This window comes from Vigna radiata, chromosome 9 (assembly GCF_000741045.1).
Source record: "Vigna radiata var. radiata cultivar VC1973A chromosome 9, Vradiata_ver6, whole genome shotgun sequence".
NCBI lineage: Eukaryota > Viridiplantae > Streptophyta > Magnoliopsida > Fabales > Fabaceae > Vigna > Vigna radiata.
In genome coordinates, this window is record NC_028359.1 from 4,010,691 (window position 1) to 4,030,149 (window position 19,459).

A 19,459-nucleotide genomic window follows, 5' to 3' on the forward strand; every position below is an offset into this window, starting at 1 on the left:
TGCTCTATGATCAGGGATGTGCGGCTCTGGTTTTTAGGTTCTCTCTATCCTACCAACAGAGAAGGTTCCCAACAAGTCCCAAGTATTTTTATTTGATTTAATCAACTATCCTTTTTTTTTTCCTAATTCCCAAAGTTATACATCCCTCTCACAAAACCTGAGGCTACACTCAACCCATAATTTCCCATCAAATCAGTATCACCCCCAACTTAATCCAACAACCAGATTCATCAATTTCCTTCAGAGCACATCATAACCAATATACAAACAGGAATCATTTCCAGGATCATCAATTCAATGAAATTCAGTTCAGCAACACAATTCCAGGCAGATTATAACAGTCACAATCAAACATAGAGAATGAACCAAAGGTTCAGAACATTCCAAGACCAAATACTTAAATCAGAGACAATTAAATATCAAATAATATATCACAGTTAAATTTAACATGCATAGAGCATTAAAACAGAGTTAACCAGTGTACAAACGCAATTCAACATATTTTCTCATAAATTCAGGAATTAATCAGAACAACAAAATACTTATATAGTTAGCTCCCCTTACCTCTAGGTTGCCTTGTTCAGTTTACAGAGAACGCCCTCACAGATGCTCACAGAATTTTCGAATCACCAAATGGGTGATGGATTTTTCTAGCTCTTGAAGCTAGAACAAACTGAGAATGAAAGGAAACAAGCATAAGGAACATGAAACTAACTAAGTTACCTACCCTAAAGTCTAGAAACAGTGGAAAAAGGGTAAAACTACTTACCCACTGAAACGCAAGATTGGTGAAATGGTTCAGCAGCTCTTGACTCCAGGAATGATTTGGCGGTATCAATTTAGAAATTTAACGATTCAATTTGTTGTAATATTAGAGAGAAGGTGGAGGAAACTTGGTTAGGGCAAAGTTCCTATTCTAGAGAGAGAAGGGAAATATGCAGAATGGGAAACTGGTTTTCTAAAAAGTAAAGCCCCTCCCCTCTAAGGCTGAATCACCACAGGTTTATGGGCTTGGCTGCCCCTTTTCTAAGGCCCAATAGCCCTTAGAAATTATAGGCCCTTACAACAAAGGAGTGTTTAATTCTCTTTGTAGGGTTAAACAGTTGCAATAGATGTTAAACACTTTCCAAAACAACTTTCTATAGGAAAACTATTGAAAAATAAAAGCATTTAAAGAAAATTTTGTTTTTATATTGGTTCCTTCCAAACTTAGTTCTCCTTTAAATTTCTTTAAGGGATTTCACTAATCACGAATTATTACAAACAAGTTTATCTTGATTTACAACTAATCCAATAGTTAGACGAGTATGACTATTTCTATGATCACTTGTCTATGACTAAACAATCTATTCTACTAAGTTAACCTTTACAGGTGTTTTACTTCACTTCTGAAAATAGACACAAAGTCTTTTGAAAGATTACAAGAATAGAATGAATAACTCTCTTTGAGAGGATTTGAAATCAATATAATGATATTCTAAAAAACTTGTAAAAGAACTTTTCTTTTCAAAGACAAATCTTAAGAGAAGGAGTTTAAGAGAAGTTGCGTAAGCATATTACAATAACATGTTTCTTGATTTTCTTCTCTTCATGCAGTCTTTTTTATATAGACATTTTTGAAAAAGATACGTTACTCAGAGCTTTTGACTTTCTTCAAGAGGTGTATCCTCTAAGGTAGAGTCAAAAGCTACATTGCGTCTTGGCAGAGCAATGATGCTTGTGTATAGAAAGAGCAAGCATAAAGCATGTATGAAACATTCTTTGAATATCTTCCTATCTCTTAATTTTTTTTTTATTCTAAGCAGACTTTTGATAAAGATAGAAATCTGCATTGAAAAAAAGAACACAACACAACTAACAAAGAAGTATTAGAAAGTACATGCTTTAAAGCTTTAGAAGATCCTAAGCATTTAGGCATGATTCGAGTGCTATCGTTTAATGTTGTCTGTTTGAGTAACATGATGTTGTTTTAGAAAACAAGTTATGGTGTTTAGTGTTGTTCTAACCTTGTGTTAGCCATTATTTATGTATACACAACTGTGACATGACCTGTGTTTAAGGTAGTAATAATAATGTTAATAATAATAATAATAACAATTACACTTTATTTTATATTAATTTTAATTATAAAGGCAAAATTGTAATCTAACAATTTTATCTATTAAACATTTCTTTTATCTACCACATACATAAAATCATTCACAAACTTTATTTTCAAACCTTTCCACTTTCACCTCTACATCCTTTATCGCAAACAACACCCTAATCCCTTCTTTATCCCCTCAAATTCATCCATTCACTCTCCTTTATATATATTCTAGCCAAAAGGTAAAAACCTCATCACCTAGAGCATTAAAAATTGTGATATGCCTCTCCTTTACTTCCAAAGCCCTCTTTATCTTTATTGTCCTGGGTCTCTTTGAGTTTTCCCCCTCCTTTAACCTCTCCTTACTTCTCCTTCCAGCCTTTAATGTCCTATCTTTACCACATGACCTTTTAGCTCCTTCAATAACCATTAGGTCAATGATAGGCAAAACATGAGTCTTCTCCTCATCAATAATCTATCGGTATCAGGCTTATCACTTTGGGCCTACCATCACATTATCCATCATTTGAAGAAATTGTTTCAAAACACGGATTTGAGGGTGGACATGAGAGAAAAGAGAGGTAAAAGGGAAGTTGTTTAGATTAAGGGGTTTGAGAGAAAAATTTATGAAAGTTTATACATGATGTGATGGGTTTGATAGATTAAAACAATATTTTAATTGTAAAAATTAGAAGATTACCATTTGAACATTGGTCATAAAAGTAACTTAAAATAAAATATAACAAGTGTAAATTATGTTAAAATGAAATGTGAGTTATTATTTAAAATAAAACTATCAAAATGATCATATGATATTAAAATAAAATGTGATGGGTAGAAATTAAGTTCAAATAAGTCAGTTTAAATAATAATAATATTATTATTATGAAATGTGAGTTACTATTTAACATGATAAAATTAAACTTAAAAAAATTATATTAAATTAAGTTGAAATTGTAACATCCCATTTTAATAGTATAAAATTAGCAAAATGAAACCTTACATAAATGTTAAAAGGACAATTAGGTAAAACAAACCTCATTCAAAGAAGGGATATACTTTTGTAGATCTATCTAAAACTCATAAGCTTCTCCCTCACATCTAGCTGGAACAACTGAAAAGGGTGAATCCCTAAGCTCACACCATTAGGTGATCATCGCAAAAGAGAAACAACATACAAAGGTAGACAACAAAAAAGTAAGAGTAAGCTAGATACAAAACAATACTTCATAAGTTTAAAGCATTTCATACACAATTCATTTATATAACATACATCAACCTAAAAACTTCTTAGCATGCAAAGACCTAGATTGACTATCCAAATATTGTATGAAATGTCGAGTTATGGTGGTTCCTACACTTGTGTTTGGCCTCTACTACTCTGTAGAGCCCTTGCTAATGGGTTTCACCCTACCAAACACAAGGTTAGTCCTTAAACGCCCTTTTGCCAAATGAAGAAAGGCCCATAGGCTCGGACCTCCTGTTATTCTCACCACATGACTCACCACTCTTTACTTGAGCATGAATGATCATTAGAATGTTAGGATAAACCCCAGCGTAACTCCGACCATTCATACTATCAATACTTGAAACCAAACCGAAGGAGTTCCCCGTGGAACCCATGTTACCAACCGTGAAACAATACCGAAGGAGTTCCCCGTGGAACCCATATCACCAACCGTGAAACATTTGAAACCATACTTATAACCATATACTATCACATTGAATCCAAACATATAACATCATTAATCATACAATATCATATATGCTTCTACACCATTTAAGAAATAAAACATAGCTTAAGGTTATCAAATAACAAGGATAAAAGAATAAAAACAGGTTCGGGACTGGTCGCTCAGCGCACCAAACTCGTTATCTGAATAAAATTGACAGTTCTCCCAGACCTCAACAATTCGCTCAACGCATACCATTCGCTAAGCGAAAGTCCTCAGACAGACAACCAACTTCTACCACCATTCCTTGAGCGAATGGATTCGTTCAGCGAGTCTGCATAATTCTGCAGCACCAAATCTGTAAAATTATACAACCAACATCAAGTTTACCAATTCCAACTATTTTTCCAACTTCTAACCCTCCTAGATTGTGTTATATACCTAATTATACTTAACCAAAGTTGTCTAAACACTTCTAACCTCAATATAAACAATTAGACTCAAGATCTCACTCAAAAACTCACAAAAATTTAACTTAGAGACCTAAATTGAATTCTACCATTTGTGGCATAATTCCAAGCAACTTAGGGACTCTAGCAAGCCCCAAATGACTTACCTAGACTGCCCAAACTGACCCTTTGCACACAGAACTCCAAACTCAAGTTTTCACTGCCCCACTTCCTCCAAATTGAGTTCTAACACAAGTAGAACTCTACCTCATTACCAACACACTCTACTAACCCAATTCTCTAACATTCCAAATGTTAAACAAAACCCAAATCAGTTCATAAACAGCCGCAACTCCACCAATTCATTTCAACAACCCTTTCTCACCTTTTTACTATCTTAAACCTTCATTTTTTACCAAACCACCAACAACCAAGATTACTCTTCGATATAACAGTCCAATTTTGGTACCATTCAGCTGAAGCATATCAACTATAACATCATAACACATATATAATAGATTCCACACATTATCAACATCAATCAACATACAAAGCTTACATCCATCCAATTTCTACCTATAAAATCACTTTTTTCCATTTAAACAACTTAATTATAATAACTATGTATCAAATTCATACAACATATTACAAATTTCAAAAGAGCTAACTAGCTTCCCTTACCTTGACTCAACAGCTCCAAAACCTCTAAACACTCCACAGATTTCTTGCAACACAAGGAACTTCTAGAAAACCTACAAACCACCGATTGGTGATTGGAGACCAACCTTAGAATCACAAACGAACCAAGAATTTAAGAAAAAAAGTGCTTGATCCATGCAAAAACAGAAATGCTTTACTAAATCAAGAACCCTAAAATAACAAAGAAAAGGGTTTCTAACTTACTTGCTCTAAACAACAAATTGATTGGTTGGATTTGAAGACCTTGACGTCGTGCTCAAATAGATGACCACCTCCTAATCGTCAAATAGATGACTTGAGATCAAGAAATCTTAGAGAAAAAGGTAGAGAACTCTAGAAAAGTAGTTTCTAGAAAGATGATACGTTTTAAAATAATGAAATTCGTTCATAACAAAACTATTTATAATAAAACCGTTTAATATTAAAATAATCAAGTCTCATTGTTTTTAGACTACCACTTTCTGGGGTTTCACAAAAATAAAATGTTGGTGATTATTTTAAATAAATTAAGTAATAATTTGAAGGTTTAATTTTTTGAGTGGTTCCCATTTTCAAGGTACTGTGTCTACTTGTTTCCCGTTTTTAAAAAAGGTATCAATTTCATCCACAAATAGTTTAATGTGCATCAATGAAGTCCACTCTGTTAATTTTTCATTGTCAACGTTAATTGTGTGGTGATGCGGCAAAAGACATTTGCAACGTGTGGCTTTCTAATTTTTGAGATTAGGGTTTAAAAAAAATTATCAAGTTTGGAAGGGGCCTTCTTCACCACCACCTCGACGCTGGAGCGGAACGGGAGCTCCAAGACTGGAGTTATGGCCAGTGACTTCGAGAACCGAAGACCACTACAAGAACACCAACACGAACCCAAGATAACGTTGCAACGTCACAATTGCCACTATCCTTACCTCCTTCCAATCTTGTTGATATTTTCTATGACTTGAGGTATTGTTGGCATTGACAACACCATCTCCTTTCTCCTTTTCTTCCTTCACAGCTAGAACTAGTAGATTCAATGTTATTAACGCACAACCCCTTTTTAAGCCACATGCACATAGTCAAACTCAACCCTTTCTTTTTCTTTCAAAACCCAAGAAAGTACATAACTTTTCTCCACCCCTGCAACAACAAATAAAAAGGCAAATTGTTTCGCTCCAAATTGTAGGTGTAGGGGATTACTACAAGATCCTCAAGATCTACGATTTTTATGGTCACTTCGCTTTCTTGGATTTTATGCTTGCAAAATGAAGGGAAGTTTTGATTGTCTTGAATGAGAAATAGTCTTAAACATTTTGAACTTAATGCTTGTTTCCTTTTATGGAGAAAATATCGGGAGATTAAGATGCTGCGAGGAATTGATAAAATGTGAGTGGAAGGAAAGAACAAATGTAAAATAAGTGTATGTAGAGATAAAGAAGATAATGATTCAAATTTGATGTTATTGTGTTACCATTTTCCTTCTCTTTATTTATTATATTTTTATGCAAATGTATTTTGCCACATTACTATAATATTTTTCTTTATCTTCACACATTTAACGCTCTCAATGAAAAATTAATGAAATAGACTAACTTTGGTTGAAGTTGATATTTTCTTTTTTCTAAAAGCAGAGACAAAGTAGATTCACTACCTTGAAAGTGCAAATCACCCAAGCAATTAAACCTAATTTAAATTGGTGAAATTAATTTAAACTAAAAGTTAATATAAATTAAAATGGAGTTGTAAATGTGTGACTTGGATAATAAAAAAGAAAAAGGTCACAATGTAAAACAAAATGTTATTTGTGTAATTTAGCATAGGCGAACTAACTTTCTTCTCTGTTTTCTTTACTCATACAATAATTAAGGAGAATTCACTCCCATAAAATTTGAAAAAAAAAATAAGAGGAAAATTTATGAAAATTAGTCTGATAAATTTGGTAGATTAAAAAAATGCTTAATTGATAAAATTGAATGAATACCATTATATCCTTTTAAGATTAATTTAAAATATAAAATGTAATTAATTTAAATTTTAAGTTAAAATTTATTATTATTATTTATGATTTTCTAATTATTTTGATTATCATTATTTTACTAATTTATTACCATTATTATTATATAAATTTTTATATTATTATTATTTATTATTTAAAATATTATTTTTATTTATATAGATTTATTTTTATTATCATTATGATTTATATAAGCACAATGATATTTGTCAAAATAATCACAGTAGTTTTATTTGAATAAACAAATACACCATTTATAAGAACTAAAATGATATTTGTCAAATTAAAATTAAAATAAAAAGCTAAAAAGTTTCATTAATAAATACTTTTGAAGACACATCTAAAAGGCAGAAACTGTAGCCTACTCTACTACATTCATCAACTGTATAAGGTGTCAATGACACTCAGATGAACACGCAAAGACAAGACAAGGCTCAAGACAACCTTCCATATATGACAAATTTCTATGCAGAGACAGTATAGTTATAAAATTTAAATGGTGAGAAGAACAGTGTAATACCCTCTGATTTATAACATGGTTCTGTTCATAATGAAGAGGCATCATTGCAAGCTCTTTCGTTAGCACTTTCACAGAAATTTGTTGCTTCTGCTCATCATCACATCTTCCAAGTCTGCACTTAATTTTTGTCTATATGGTCCTATGAGCGGATGTTTACTTTTAAGATCAATTTCAAAAGGATGAATCGTTGAGTCTCTTGTGAGATTATTAAGAGAGACACAAAATACCGATAGAATAGAATCTGAATCTAATCATATAAGGGATTGATATCACAATTTATCCAAAAATTTAGAGTAATGAATTAATGAGTCTTTCATCTTTATATAATATTTTACTTTTTCATCTCTATTCAATATGGAACTTAAACTCACATTTGGATTCTTAACATGATATCATGGATTTAAAGTAAAATTTGTATTATTTATTTTAAAAGATTTGAAGATAAAAATAAAAAAGGTTTGATAAATATGATTAAATAAAGAAAATGTTTTAATGAATTAAAATATAAAGTTATTATTTTGTTATTATAATAAAAAATAATATATTATTATTAGTCAAACCTTCAAAATATCGTAATATATAAAATAATGGATTTCAAAGGTAGGGAATCGATTTCCTGCAATCCATAACGATTCCCAAAACACTTAGCCCATACATGTTCTGATATATCCATATGCGAAGATTTCATTTCTTATATAGACATGTGAAATTATACTAAGGTATAATGATAAAACTAAATGTTTCATTTTTAACTTTCCTTTTACATGCAAAGATCTCATCCTTCTCTTATCCCACAAATTTGTTTCCCACTCACCTTCAAATTGCTAAGTAGGAACATACTCGAAAACTCATCTACCTTAACAGTAAAGGAACACAACAATAATAGTTGTTTTGTTAATTTTTTTCCTTTCTTTTTACTCTTTTTGTATCTCTCACACTTCAACACTAATTCATGGTTCCAATTTTGTATTGCAGAGAAAATTTGCATTAGCCATAAGATTAGTTAACTAGGTAGTTAATCGCAATCTTTAAAATGTTTGTTAGCTGCGTTTGATTTTGGATAAGTGAGTATTCTTATATATTACCATTGAGTTTTATCCTTAAATCTTAAGTAGGAATGAATTTAGGTTATGTTATTATGAATGCTTGGAGAGTTTTGAACACATTTGGATTGACAAATATGGTAGTTATGTTGTATAGGTTGGAATGAAAATTAGGTGATTATGAATTGTGTTAGAATTAAAAACATTATTATTCAACTTGCTCGTCGTTAAGTAAATTTTGTTGCATAATCTCGAATATTTTCAATCTCAAATTGAAGGTCACTTGTTTAAATCTACTCAAACATGTAATCTCATATATAGGACGTGTTGCATCTTGATAGTGATTACACAAAATCACATGACACAATATTTGAGTATCTTTACCTATTTGGATTAAGTTATCTAAACTAAAGTTAAGTTAAAACATAGGACTTTCTTCCTTCGTCCTAACCTTTCTAAATTTTTCACATTACATTTTTACTCTTATACTGAATCTTTGACTAGGGTAATCCCTATTTGATCTCTTATCGCTCTCTCCAAGTCACAACATACCCTCTCTTTCTACACTTTCTTTCATTCTCTTTCTCACCTCCTAAATGCATGACTTTGTCTATCCACACCTTCACAAATTTTTCTTTATAAGGAATTATCTATGAGTCATTAAAAAATTCAAAGAATAAAGGCTAAGCATTGCAAACATTGATCTCTACAATCCATCACATTTTCCAATGCATACAAGACAACCTCCCACACCTCCATAGAATTAGGCAACATTTTTCACTTGGCTCTAACATGTTTTTGAATGTGGAAACGAAAAAGAAGATGATAAGATTTAAGGAACATTATGCTTATTGCAATCATCAAAGCAAGCTCTCTATCAGTAACAATGACTTTAGGGAGACCATCAGATGTCATGAACAACCCTTTTATCCTTTCAAGACCACAAACAAAGTTATTCACTCATTCATTTGATAAGAACACAAAGGTGATAGAGAAATTCAACCCTGTTGATGTGAAACCATCAACAAAAATATGATGTGAAACCAACATTCTCAAGTAGAGGCAACCTATATATGTTGGTTTTATATTTGTTATCCATCAACAAAAAAAATATTATATTCACTCAACAACTTAATTAGGATGTGCCTAAAATAGGTCACTAATCTCATTAGAATCATGTACACATATAATCCAATGGATGTATTTATCGTGTTCTAACAACATCAACTATAATTAAGTTCTACATCATCTTAAAGATTGTTTATAAGTATATCTAGCATTGTACAATTGTTCTGTTGTTGTGACATTATCTTCATTATTTTCTTTTAGGGTAAGCAAAATGCTTGTAGGCTTAACTTGACTCTTAGTCATGCTAACAAACAATGATTGTTCATTTGGATTTAATCTACTAGCATAAGGGTGACCAATTAAAGTCTTGAACAACATTTGTGTTACTCAAGCTGACATTCTCGCTTCCGCTTCGTCCAACACTGTTCGCGAAGGGTCCTTCCCCCTAAGGCGGAACACTCCCCTACCGATCATTTTGACATCCCACAGCTTCGACAGATCGTTTATCCACATTCATCTTCGGCGCAAGAGCACTCGATCAGTGAGCTATTACGCACTCTTTCAAGGGTGGATACTTCTAGGCAAACCTCCTGGTTGTCTCTGCACCCCTACCTCCTTTATCACTTAGCGGTCATTTAGGGGCCTTAATTGGTGATCCAGGTTGTTTCCCTCTCGACGATGAAGCTTATCCCCCATCGTCTCACTGGCCGACCTTGACCCTTGTTATTACCTTCAATACCCAAAATTAGATACTAGTTTACTCTCAATTTAAAACGACAATCATATTTTCATGTTTTAGTTATACTAGGTTGAAGGTCATATTTATATTTGGTTTAATCACTCAGATAGTCCCTATTTTTGTGACTTTTCTCAAATAGGTCTCTCATATTTTTTTTCTTGTCTCAATTAGGTTTCCATTTTTGAAAAATTGAAGTAATTAGGTCTTTACCGTTAGTTCTGCACTAACACTGTTAAAGAGGATGTCACGCGTTAGTTCTTAATTTTTTTGAATTTTTTTAAATATTTTAATAATTATTAATTTTGAAATAATAAAAATTACCACATATCAACTTGACATTGTACCACGTGGAAATGACATTGTCATGTGATACTAATAGTGCCATGTGTCACTGTCAGGTGTCATTGAAATTGTTTTAGTTTGGTCCTATGTTTTTATTTTGTCTCAATTTGGTCTTTATAATTTGTTTTAATTTGTTTAGATATTATTCTATAAGTACTATTTGACTGTTTATGTTTTTACATGGTTGATATATAAAATATAGTTTTACCTTAAAAATTAAACGAGTAAAAGATTAAATTAAATATAGTTTTTGGTTCGAAAGGATTTTGCAAAAGTTGACGCACGAATAATTTTAGAAGATTTAACTAAATAAAATAACAGTATGTACATTTTCCAAATTCTTGTCTTTAAATCTATTTCTATTAAGTGAATTTTTAGTGATAATGTATTCCAAGTCTAAATGTTTAACTCTAAAAAAGTTTTATGAATTGTTAACTAAGTACTTAGACTATTGTTTTGTAGATCACCTTCACAAAAATATATATTATTGAAATGTTAACTTTTATAGTTTACTCGTTAATATTATTTAGGTTAAATGATTTCATTTGTTGTTTAATTTTGTAGAAAAATTTTAAATGGGTTTCTTTATTTTTATGTCTCAATTTTGTTTTTATTATGAAAACTTTAATGCAATTAAGTTATTTTCATTAGTACTACACAAAATAAAAATGTGTCATATGTTAGTTCGTAATTTATTTTATTTTTCTAATAAAAAAATATCAATTTGTATTATACAAATTAAATTTTTTTAGAAGTTAGAAAGAAACAAAATTGTTTAATTAAAAAAAACAGGATTAAATTGAAACTAAATAAAAATACAAGGATCAAATTGAGACAAAATAAAAATAGAAGAACCAAATTGAGACAAATACAATAATATGTGATCTGAAAATGACACGTGACACTGTCAATGTCAGATTATACTATCATTGTCAATGTCACATTATACTATCATTTTCACATGGTACAATCTCAACTTAACACGTAACAATTAAAAAAATAAATAAAAATAAAAATAATTCAAAACAATATTTAAAAAATTCAAAAAAACCACATATACATTACACTCTGTTTGAAAAATTGAGAAAGTGAGAGGTGCAACTAAAAGTGAGAAAAAAAGCAATGAATTATGATTTTTACCCTCGTAAAAATCAAAGATTCAGTCAAACAGCGAAATAGTAAAAAGGGGTAATGCATGAAATTGGGGGTGTAGGAAGAAAAATGGGCGGTGATGGAGAAAAGGCTCTAAAAAAAATGGAGAAAGTGTTTACGTGGAAGGGAATGGTAAAATTTTTGTTTCCACTAGCAAATGTCCTAAATTATATTCTATACTTAGAAAGGATATTCAGTCATTTAAAAATAATGGTTACGCCATTTTGGATTCTAATGACTAAGAAGTAATTAAGGTTGAAGTGTGATGAAAGCCTAGTCAAGTCAAGAATTTCCATTAAACTATTAAGAAAATTGAAAAGTTTAAGAAGATAATAAGACGGATAAAACACCACAATCAAGAATGATTCATACGTTAGGATTCACCATTTTAATTCTTTAAAAAATATATATCTCTTATTATCAATGTAACTACATTTCATTGTTTATCATTTAACATAATTTTTTAAATAGTTTATATAAAATTATTTACTTAGAGAATCTTTCTCATTCATTATTACTAATTTTAAAAAACTATCCAAGATCAATTGTGCTTTTCTGAGAAAATATTTGAAAGAAGTTTTACATGAAGACATTGGGTGATATGTCTAAAAATAGACAAGGAATCTCAAAATTCAATATGATACAATAATCCCTAAAGACTTTTAAGCCAACTGTCAAATTGACATGCATGGACATTATTCCAATTAAATTCATGTTACTAAATTTGATGTCATTTTTTTTTTAAATAATAATCATAGATCTTGAAAATATTTGATCTATTCGTGAGAAGGGTTTGGAGAGTAGTTTGTTTAAGCTTATATTTAAATGAATTAATCCATACAAAGCCGCATTCAAACCAGTCAAAATTTCACACCAATCCACATTTTGAATTTCAATGGTCTTTGAGCCTATCTTGCAAGATTTAGAAATAACTTATTTAATATTATTTTTTCTAAGAGTAAACACACCTAACTTATTAACTTCTTTTTTTTCAGAATAAATTATAAGCTAGAATCACTCAGATGGACTAACTTTTTTCTCGTCCAAACCAACTTATTGCCTTTTGCACGTTGCAAGTAATTATAGCGTTATTAGTAAAACCAAAGGCTTACTCAGTTTCAAGCTACTAATCATAAAGATAAATTTTCAATCTAAATAATGAATGTCTTTTTCTTTTTGTCAATCTTCCATTTCCTTCCCAATTACAAACGATTTGCTCACAAAAATGTGGAATTTGGTATCAGATATATGCTTTGTTAGAAGTGGACCGAATCAGTGGGTCAATTTGCCACTAGTTTGATTGAACACGTTACATATTTTTAACTCATCAATCTCCTGTACCTTATATCTAACTCCTCAACCAAACTAATCAGAAATTATTGAACATGAAATATTTTTTATGCAGCTAAATTATATATTTTCCATCCTGAAATACAAATGCGAAGGAACATATTAGCAGCATTCTTTTTATAGATAAGTGAAGGATTTCTCTCTTTATTTCACAAGAAATTTTGAATTCAATTCCGGTGAAGGTGTTACGAAATTGCAATGAGGGAATATTAGGATCAGAAAAATAAAAGGAAATTAAAAAGAGAAGGATATTTTACATATTTGGTGTACAGCACAGCACTAGTTAGGAAGAATTATTTGACAGAAGGATGAAAGAGGTAAAGGTTTGATTGAAGAGGGTACTAAATAAATTGAGGCAGAGAAGCTAGTTATTTTAACAAACTTCACATTTCAGATGATCATTGTTGGGCAAGAGGAAGGTGTATGGGTGTGTGCTAATATCCGACACAGGCCAAGAATATGGCCAAAGTAGCTCTTATAATAAACTTGCATAATCTTACCCTCCGTGAACTAGCTTTTGGGGCCCAATCCTTCTCCAATATATAATTTCCTTGTCTACAAACACCACATGCTCAATAACTCCATGTAAGGACTGGCTAAACTTTAGTTTATAATGAACAAAGAGATAGTATAAAGTAAAGATAGGTATATGACACTGTATTCTAATACCTAAGCACCGAAATATTATCTGATAACAAGGACAAAACTCTGAAGTCCCCTTCAATGGTAGACAAAAAGAATGAAAAACATTATTTTGTACCAAGATTTAGGAGCCAAACCATCACTCTAAATATAAATTGGCACCAGAATTCAGCAAATGAAGTTTCTAGTTCCAGCATAAAAAACGGTTGCCAAACTGAGTACTCACTTAAACTTTGACACTTCTAAACCTACAATGGCTAGACAGTACGGAGTTCAAATCATCCTAGGGGAGTATCATTCTACAAAATTGTTTCTCTGTCATTTCTTCTAAAGAGTACTACAAATAGATTCATTAGCGTTGTCAAATGTAACAATATCCTAATGACAAGAATCAAACAAACTCTAAAAGTTATTCTCCACACCCTGTTACATCAGAAACTCATCGGTGGCACTGTATTTTTTTCACAACACCTAGAGGTACACTTGAGTATACAAGTAGTACCCAACCAGGAAGAAGCAGGGACAGAACAGGAAATTTTGAGATAGCCTACTCTCTCCCAGACCAAAAATAATCCCAAAACTTCCTTATCCTCTATTCTAACCAAAATGCCCCCTAGCATACCACATACCCATCTCCCACATGTGCATCAAGCTGTTAAGTGATGTTAGAATTATTGGTTAGTGTGTGAGTTGTGTGTAAGCTGTGTGTATGAGCTTAATGGTAAAATAATTACTAAGCCTACCTATGTTAGTGTAATCATTTGGCACTTTTATTTGGCATTTTCATTGTCTTCAATTCATCTGCATCCAGAATCAACGAGACCGGAAGTCTCTTCTTCGAAGAACCCAAGAATGGCCACTGCCTTCGCTACTTACTCTGTCGTGCACCGTCACTACCCGCCGCCGGTCTCCATACGTCGCCGGCCACCGTTGTAGTTTCTACCGGTGACCGGCAGATCTGGACCGCCTCCTCAAGCGACGGTCAACCCCGCCGAAGTCAGGACCAGACTCCTCCACACGCGCCTCCACGCGCCTCATCTCTCCGTCAGATCTCGTGTGCGTGTTCGTCACAAGCCGCTCTATCGGGGTCGGAATCACACCGCGACGCTGCGATCGTGTCGCCGAACCTTCCTCTCTCTGTTCTGACCCTCCATAGCGGCCATTGTTGTCTTCTCGCCGCAATTCCGCATCGCCAGACCTCTCGTTTCTGTGTTCTGGTTTGGTGCGTCTGGTTATTTTATTCTGGCTTCTACCACCATCAATGGGTTCTATTTCCCTTTCTTGTGCGGAACTGATTGGTCCATCTTGCTGTCGTCTCCAACGTTTGTGTCGCCATGAAGTATATATTGAAAGTGCTTCCCTTGCTCTCACCGCTCTCGGTTTTCAGGCCGTTCTCTTTGCTAGTAATAATTATCTTAGCAATGGGTATACACCCCGTCTTTTTTCCTCACAGTTGCATCAGTTGGGCAACCTTGATAGCCGATATCGTTTGGAGAAGGTTTGCATTATCGGTATCCGCAAGAAGTGGTTTGAATCTTGTGCTTTATCCACACCCTATCAGTTCTACGACTTCCTCAGCTTCCTCAAGATGCAACAAGGTCAAGAGGCTTTGCACAAGCTGCACACCTTGTCAGTTCTAGGATGATATGTCTTCTACAATTAGTTCTCGACGTGCTGAAATTGAAGCCAGATTGGCAAAAGCTAAGTTAGTTGTCCAACAGATTCATGATGAGTTATACCAAGGCCAGATTTGTTGTTAGCCTTTGAAGGCTCCCCATCTATTAGTGATGATGGAAACCCAGTCCCTACAGATCTGTTGTTGTTTGCATCTACAAGCCTTAATCAGTTCTTGCAGTTTGATGTTGCTTGCTGCTGTAGGACATCATCCACGTTTAGTAGAAATCTCTTTGGTGAAAGTCATTTATGCGTTTTTATCTTTAGCAACTAAGATGCTTCCAACCCCAATCAACAATTTCACTATTTCCACCGTTCACGGTGAGGGGAGTATGTTTATGTTTCCAAGACACTGCAAGTCAAGTATGGCAGTTCAAGCCACATAAGTATGGTAATCCCTATAGATTTGTAGCTTTCAGCCACTACAAGCCCCATCACCCATCAGTCTCAAAGATGGCACACTGCAAGTCAAGTATGGCATTTCAAGCCACATAAGTATGGTAGTCCTTGTAGATTTGTAGCTTTCAGCCACTACAGGCCCCATCACCCATCAGTCTCAGAGATGGCAGTCCCTGCAATTTTATCGCATTTAGCCACTGCAGGCCCCATCCTTACTTGACGAGGGATTTCGTCCTTGCAGATTGTCATTGTCCACCACTGCCCTCCGTCATCCACTTTTGAAGTTGAAGTTTCACAGGCTGTTGTCTCACACTCTTGAAGAAACTCTTGAAAAAAAATCATCGGTTTCAAAATTGAGTTTATCTATTCCAAACTTGGTTCATACAATTTGTATGCTCCAACTTGAGGGAGAATGTTAGAATTATTGGTTAGTGTGTGAGTTGTGTGTGAGTTGTGTGTATGAGCTTAATGGTAAAATAATTACTAAGCCTACCTATGTTAGTGTAGTCAGTAAGACTAAAGTAGGTAGGAAATAGTGTGTTGGGTTATCTCTAATGATTGTACCTAGAGGTCTAGGACAGTTCCTTGACCTTCCATCTTCCCATTATATCAACTTTTTATCTATATAAATAATAGAACATGAGAAGGGTCTACCAAGCCCTCAAAAATATATTTTTATCAGTCTTAAATCTCAACAAGTGATAAGTGATGTCACAGTTCCCGTGCTCCCCCGAAGGGGGTTGATTCCCTTCTAGCTATCCCTTTTATCCTAGAATGAAATACATCCCAAATTTGATGCAAAAGAAGCTTAAAGCATAACATACAATATAAATGATGATTCGCATACAATCTTCTAATGCTAGCAATACAGAGGAGGCCTCGCAGTGACATCTCAGCATAAATTGAATAATACAAGATTACTGAGCACAGGCCATCATAATAATCAGAGGTACAAAGTGAAATCTCCAGTAAAACCAAACGCAGGAAAATCACAACTCATTAGTAAGGCCCATTCAATTTCCTCATTCTTCACAGAGTACAACAATAAGCCAAAGGCAAGAAGCACCACACACACCACATTGAAATTGCAAGACTATGATCAGACAAGCCACACACACACGCAGACACATCCGAAGCACAGGATAATTCCATCAAGAAAGGAAGTCAATACAGCTACCTAATCACTCGGTAGGAAAAAAATAAATTAACATACATGTATAACCTAGAAGAAGCAAAAAGAAAACAAAATAAAAAGAATATATAAAAAGAGTCGGCAATGCAGCTATGAAGTTTCTATTATACAAACATGAATTCTGCTTACAGTATGAAGAAGACCTACAGTAATAGTACACAGCAGCAACGCTTATCCATCTCCTCCTCCTACTCATCATCACTTGGAAACCAAGAGAATCTCAGGCTTCTTGACCTTGGTGGGTGTGTTGGAATTGGAGTTGGAACCAGCATTAGCCTTGGCAGCCTCTGCCGTCCTCACATCGAGCTGAATGAGACTCCTGGTGGCGAGAATGGCCTGCGGTACCAAATCATGCGAGGCACGAGCGTACAAACAGCGAACCGCGAAGGAAGCCGCGTCCTTCACGTCCTGAGAGTTCAACGGCCCCAAGAGACAGTGTCCCAGGATTCTGAGCGAGGGTTGGAGAATCTCCCAGGGGAGAGGGATTCTCTCGCCTTTGGCAGCGCTAATATCGGAACGATCGGGAATCGGGGCGTCGTCGAATTGAGAGCGGCAGGGGCATGGGGCGGAGCCGGCCCAGGCGGCGGCGAATTGGCAGAAGTCGAGCTTGGACCAGGCGGGCATGTGGGAGATCTGGGAGAAGTAGGAGTGGAGGGCGACGCCGACGATGGCGGGGCGTTTGGTGGATTTGACGCCGAGTTGGGGTTCCAAGGGGGGAGAAATGAGGCCGACGGAGGGAGGGGAGAGGGATTGGGGTTTTCGGAGAGGGGCGTGGTAGATGGAGGGGTGCGAGAGGTCAGGGATCGTTACGAGGAGGGGTTTGCCGTTGCGGGATCTGGTCTCGGCGGCGTAGAGGGCGAGGAGGACGGCCTCGAAGCCGGCGAGGGAAGGAGGCTCAGGGGAGTGGATACGGGAGAGGTAGAGACCAGTGAGGAGAGGGACGAAGGATAGTACGACGAGGCGGAGATGGGGGTCGGCGGAGAGGAAGGTGTCGTAGAGCCAGTGGCAGAGGGGGTCGGAGTGGGAGCCGGAGAGGGAAGCTGAGACGGCAGCGTAGGCGGCGGAGGAGGAGAGGAGGGAAAGGGCGGGGCGGTCGGAGTCGGCGAGAGAGGAAAGGGGGTCGTGGGAGGAGGAGGGGAGGATGGCGGCGAGGGCGTGGATGCGGGAACGAGCCTTGGACACTGACTCCCACCATGAATGCATTGGGTCGGTTACGGGTTTTTTTGGATCGGTGGTGTTGGGTGTTGGCATGGATGAAGACGGCGACGATGAATCGCTGCGGTGGAACTCCATGCTCCTCACACTCACTCACTCTTTTGCTTCTCTCTCTACAAAACAACTGCCACACCAAAACCCCTCCATCTCTCTATTTAATACCCTTTTCCTCTTTCAAGATATATTGTATGATTTTAAAAATGGCATTTAAAGCAGAGAAGAGAAATAGAGAAATACTTAATCAGTTTCTAACGTTGTTGATCGAACAGGAGTGTTGTTTTTGCTGCTCCTACTTTCTACCACTCTTTAATATGATATACAAGTATTTGGGAAGAAAGGTTTATCTGAACTTTGGTGTATTAACATTAACAGTGTAATTCCTTCAAAGAAGATTCAATGGAAGAGGTTGTTGATATTTGGTCAAATCTCTATTGTTTGTTGAAGGTTCATATATGAGATTATAAATCATAATTGTAATGATTTTGTGTGGAGGAAGGAATAAAAGGAGCGAGAGAGTGAGAGAAAGAGAAACAAAGGTAAAAGTGAGGTTTTTTTAATTAATAAAATTGATGAGAAATTAAAAAAAAAATTGTAATTATCAAAAATAAATTATTAAATATATTTTTAGTCTTTAATTTATAACAAAAAATTAAAAATAATCTCAATTCGAAATTTTTTCCTATATTTTTATTTATTTTAGTAGTGTTAAATTTTATTTTACTTATTAAACTCATTTTCTACTTCAACATAGATAATATTGATATATAAAATGATATATAACATATCGAAATGTTTTATGGTGAATATAGTGAAAAAATATATTTGAGATTAATCTTTCTTGTGTTAAATACACATATAGGACTTTCTATATACAAAAAATAAATAATAATAATAAACTAACTAAAAGATAAAAGATAAATATAAAATAAAAATAATATATCTAACACTCTCCCCAAGTTGGTGCATACAAATCATATGTACCAAGCTTGTTACAAATATAATTAATTCTCGGTCTCCGTGAAGACTTTTTAGTGAAAATTTTTGTTAATTGATCATTTAAATTTACGAATTCAATCTTGATATCTCCATATACAATCTTCTCTCAAATGAAATGACAATCAATTTCAATGTGTTTGGTCCTCTCATGAAAGACAAGATTAGAACTAATAAGAAGAGCAGCCTGATTGTCACATATAAGCGTCATTTGCGTGACATCTCCAAAT

The 19,459-nt window shown here is 34.4% G+C and overlaps 1 protein-coding gene across 4 annotated transcripts; it reads right to left on the reverse strand.

Moving 5' to 3' along the window:
- Window positions 1-12,959: 12,959 nt before the first annotated feature.
- LOC106773020 lies at window positions 12,960-18,471 on the reverse strand. 4 transcript variants are annotated; one of them, XM_022786004.1, is made up of 2 exons: window positions 17,169-18,471; window positions 12,960-13,190 (listed from the first exon to the last, which is right to left on the reverse strand). In XM_022786004.1, exon 1 carries the CDS (start codon window positions 18,312-18,314, stop codon window positions 17,220-17,222), a length of 1,095 nt encoding a protein of 364 aa, XP_022641725.1. In that variant the 5' UTR covers window positions 18,315-18,471; the 3' UTR covers window positions 12,960-13,190; window positions 17,169-17,219. The 4 variants fall into 4 exon arrangements, with proteins under 4 accessions (XP_022641725.1, XP_014515172.1, XP_022641726.1 ...); XM_014659686.2 differs by having other exon boundaries at window positions 17,151-18,469; XM_022786005.1 differs by lacking the exon at window positions 12,960-13,190 and adding an exon at window positions 16,829-17,006.
- Window positions 18,472-19,459: the final 988 nt, after the last annotated feature.

Coding starts and splice junctions, on each gene's coding strand:
- LOC106773020 (XM_022786004.1), bottom strand. CDS start 18,314: ATGGAGTTCCACCGCAGCGATTCATCGTCGCCGTCTTCATCCATGCCA.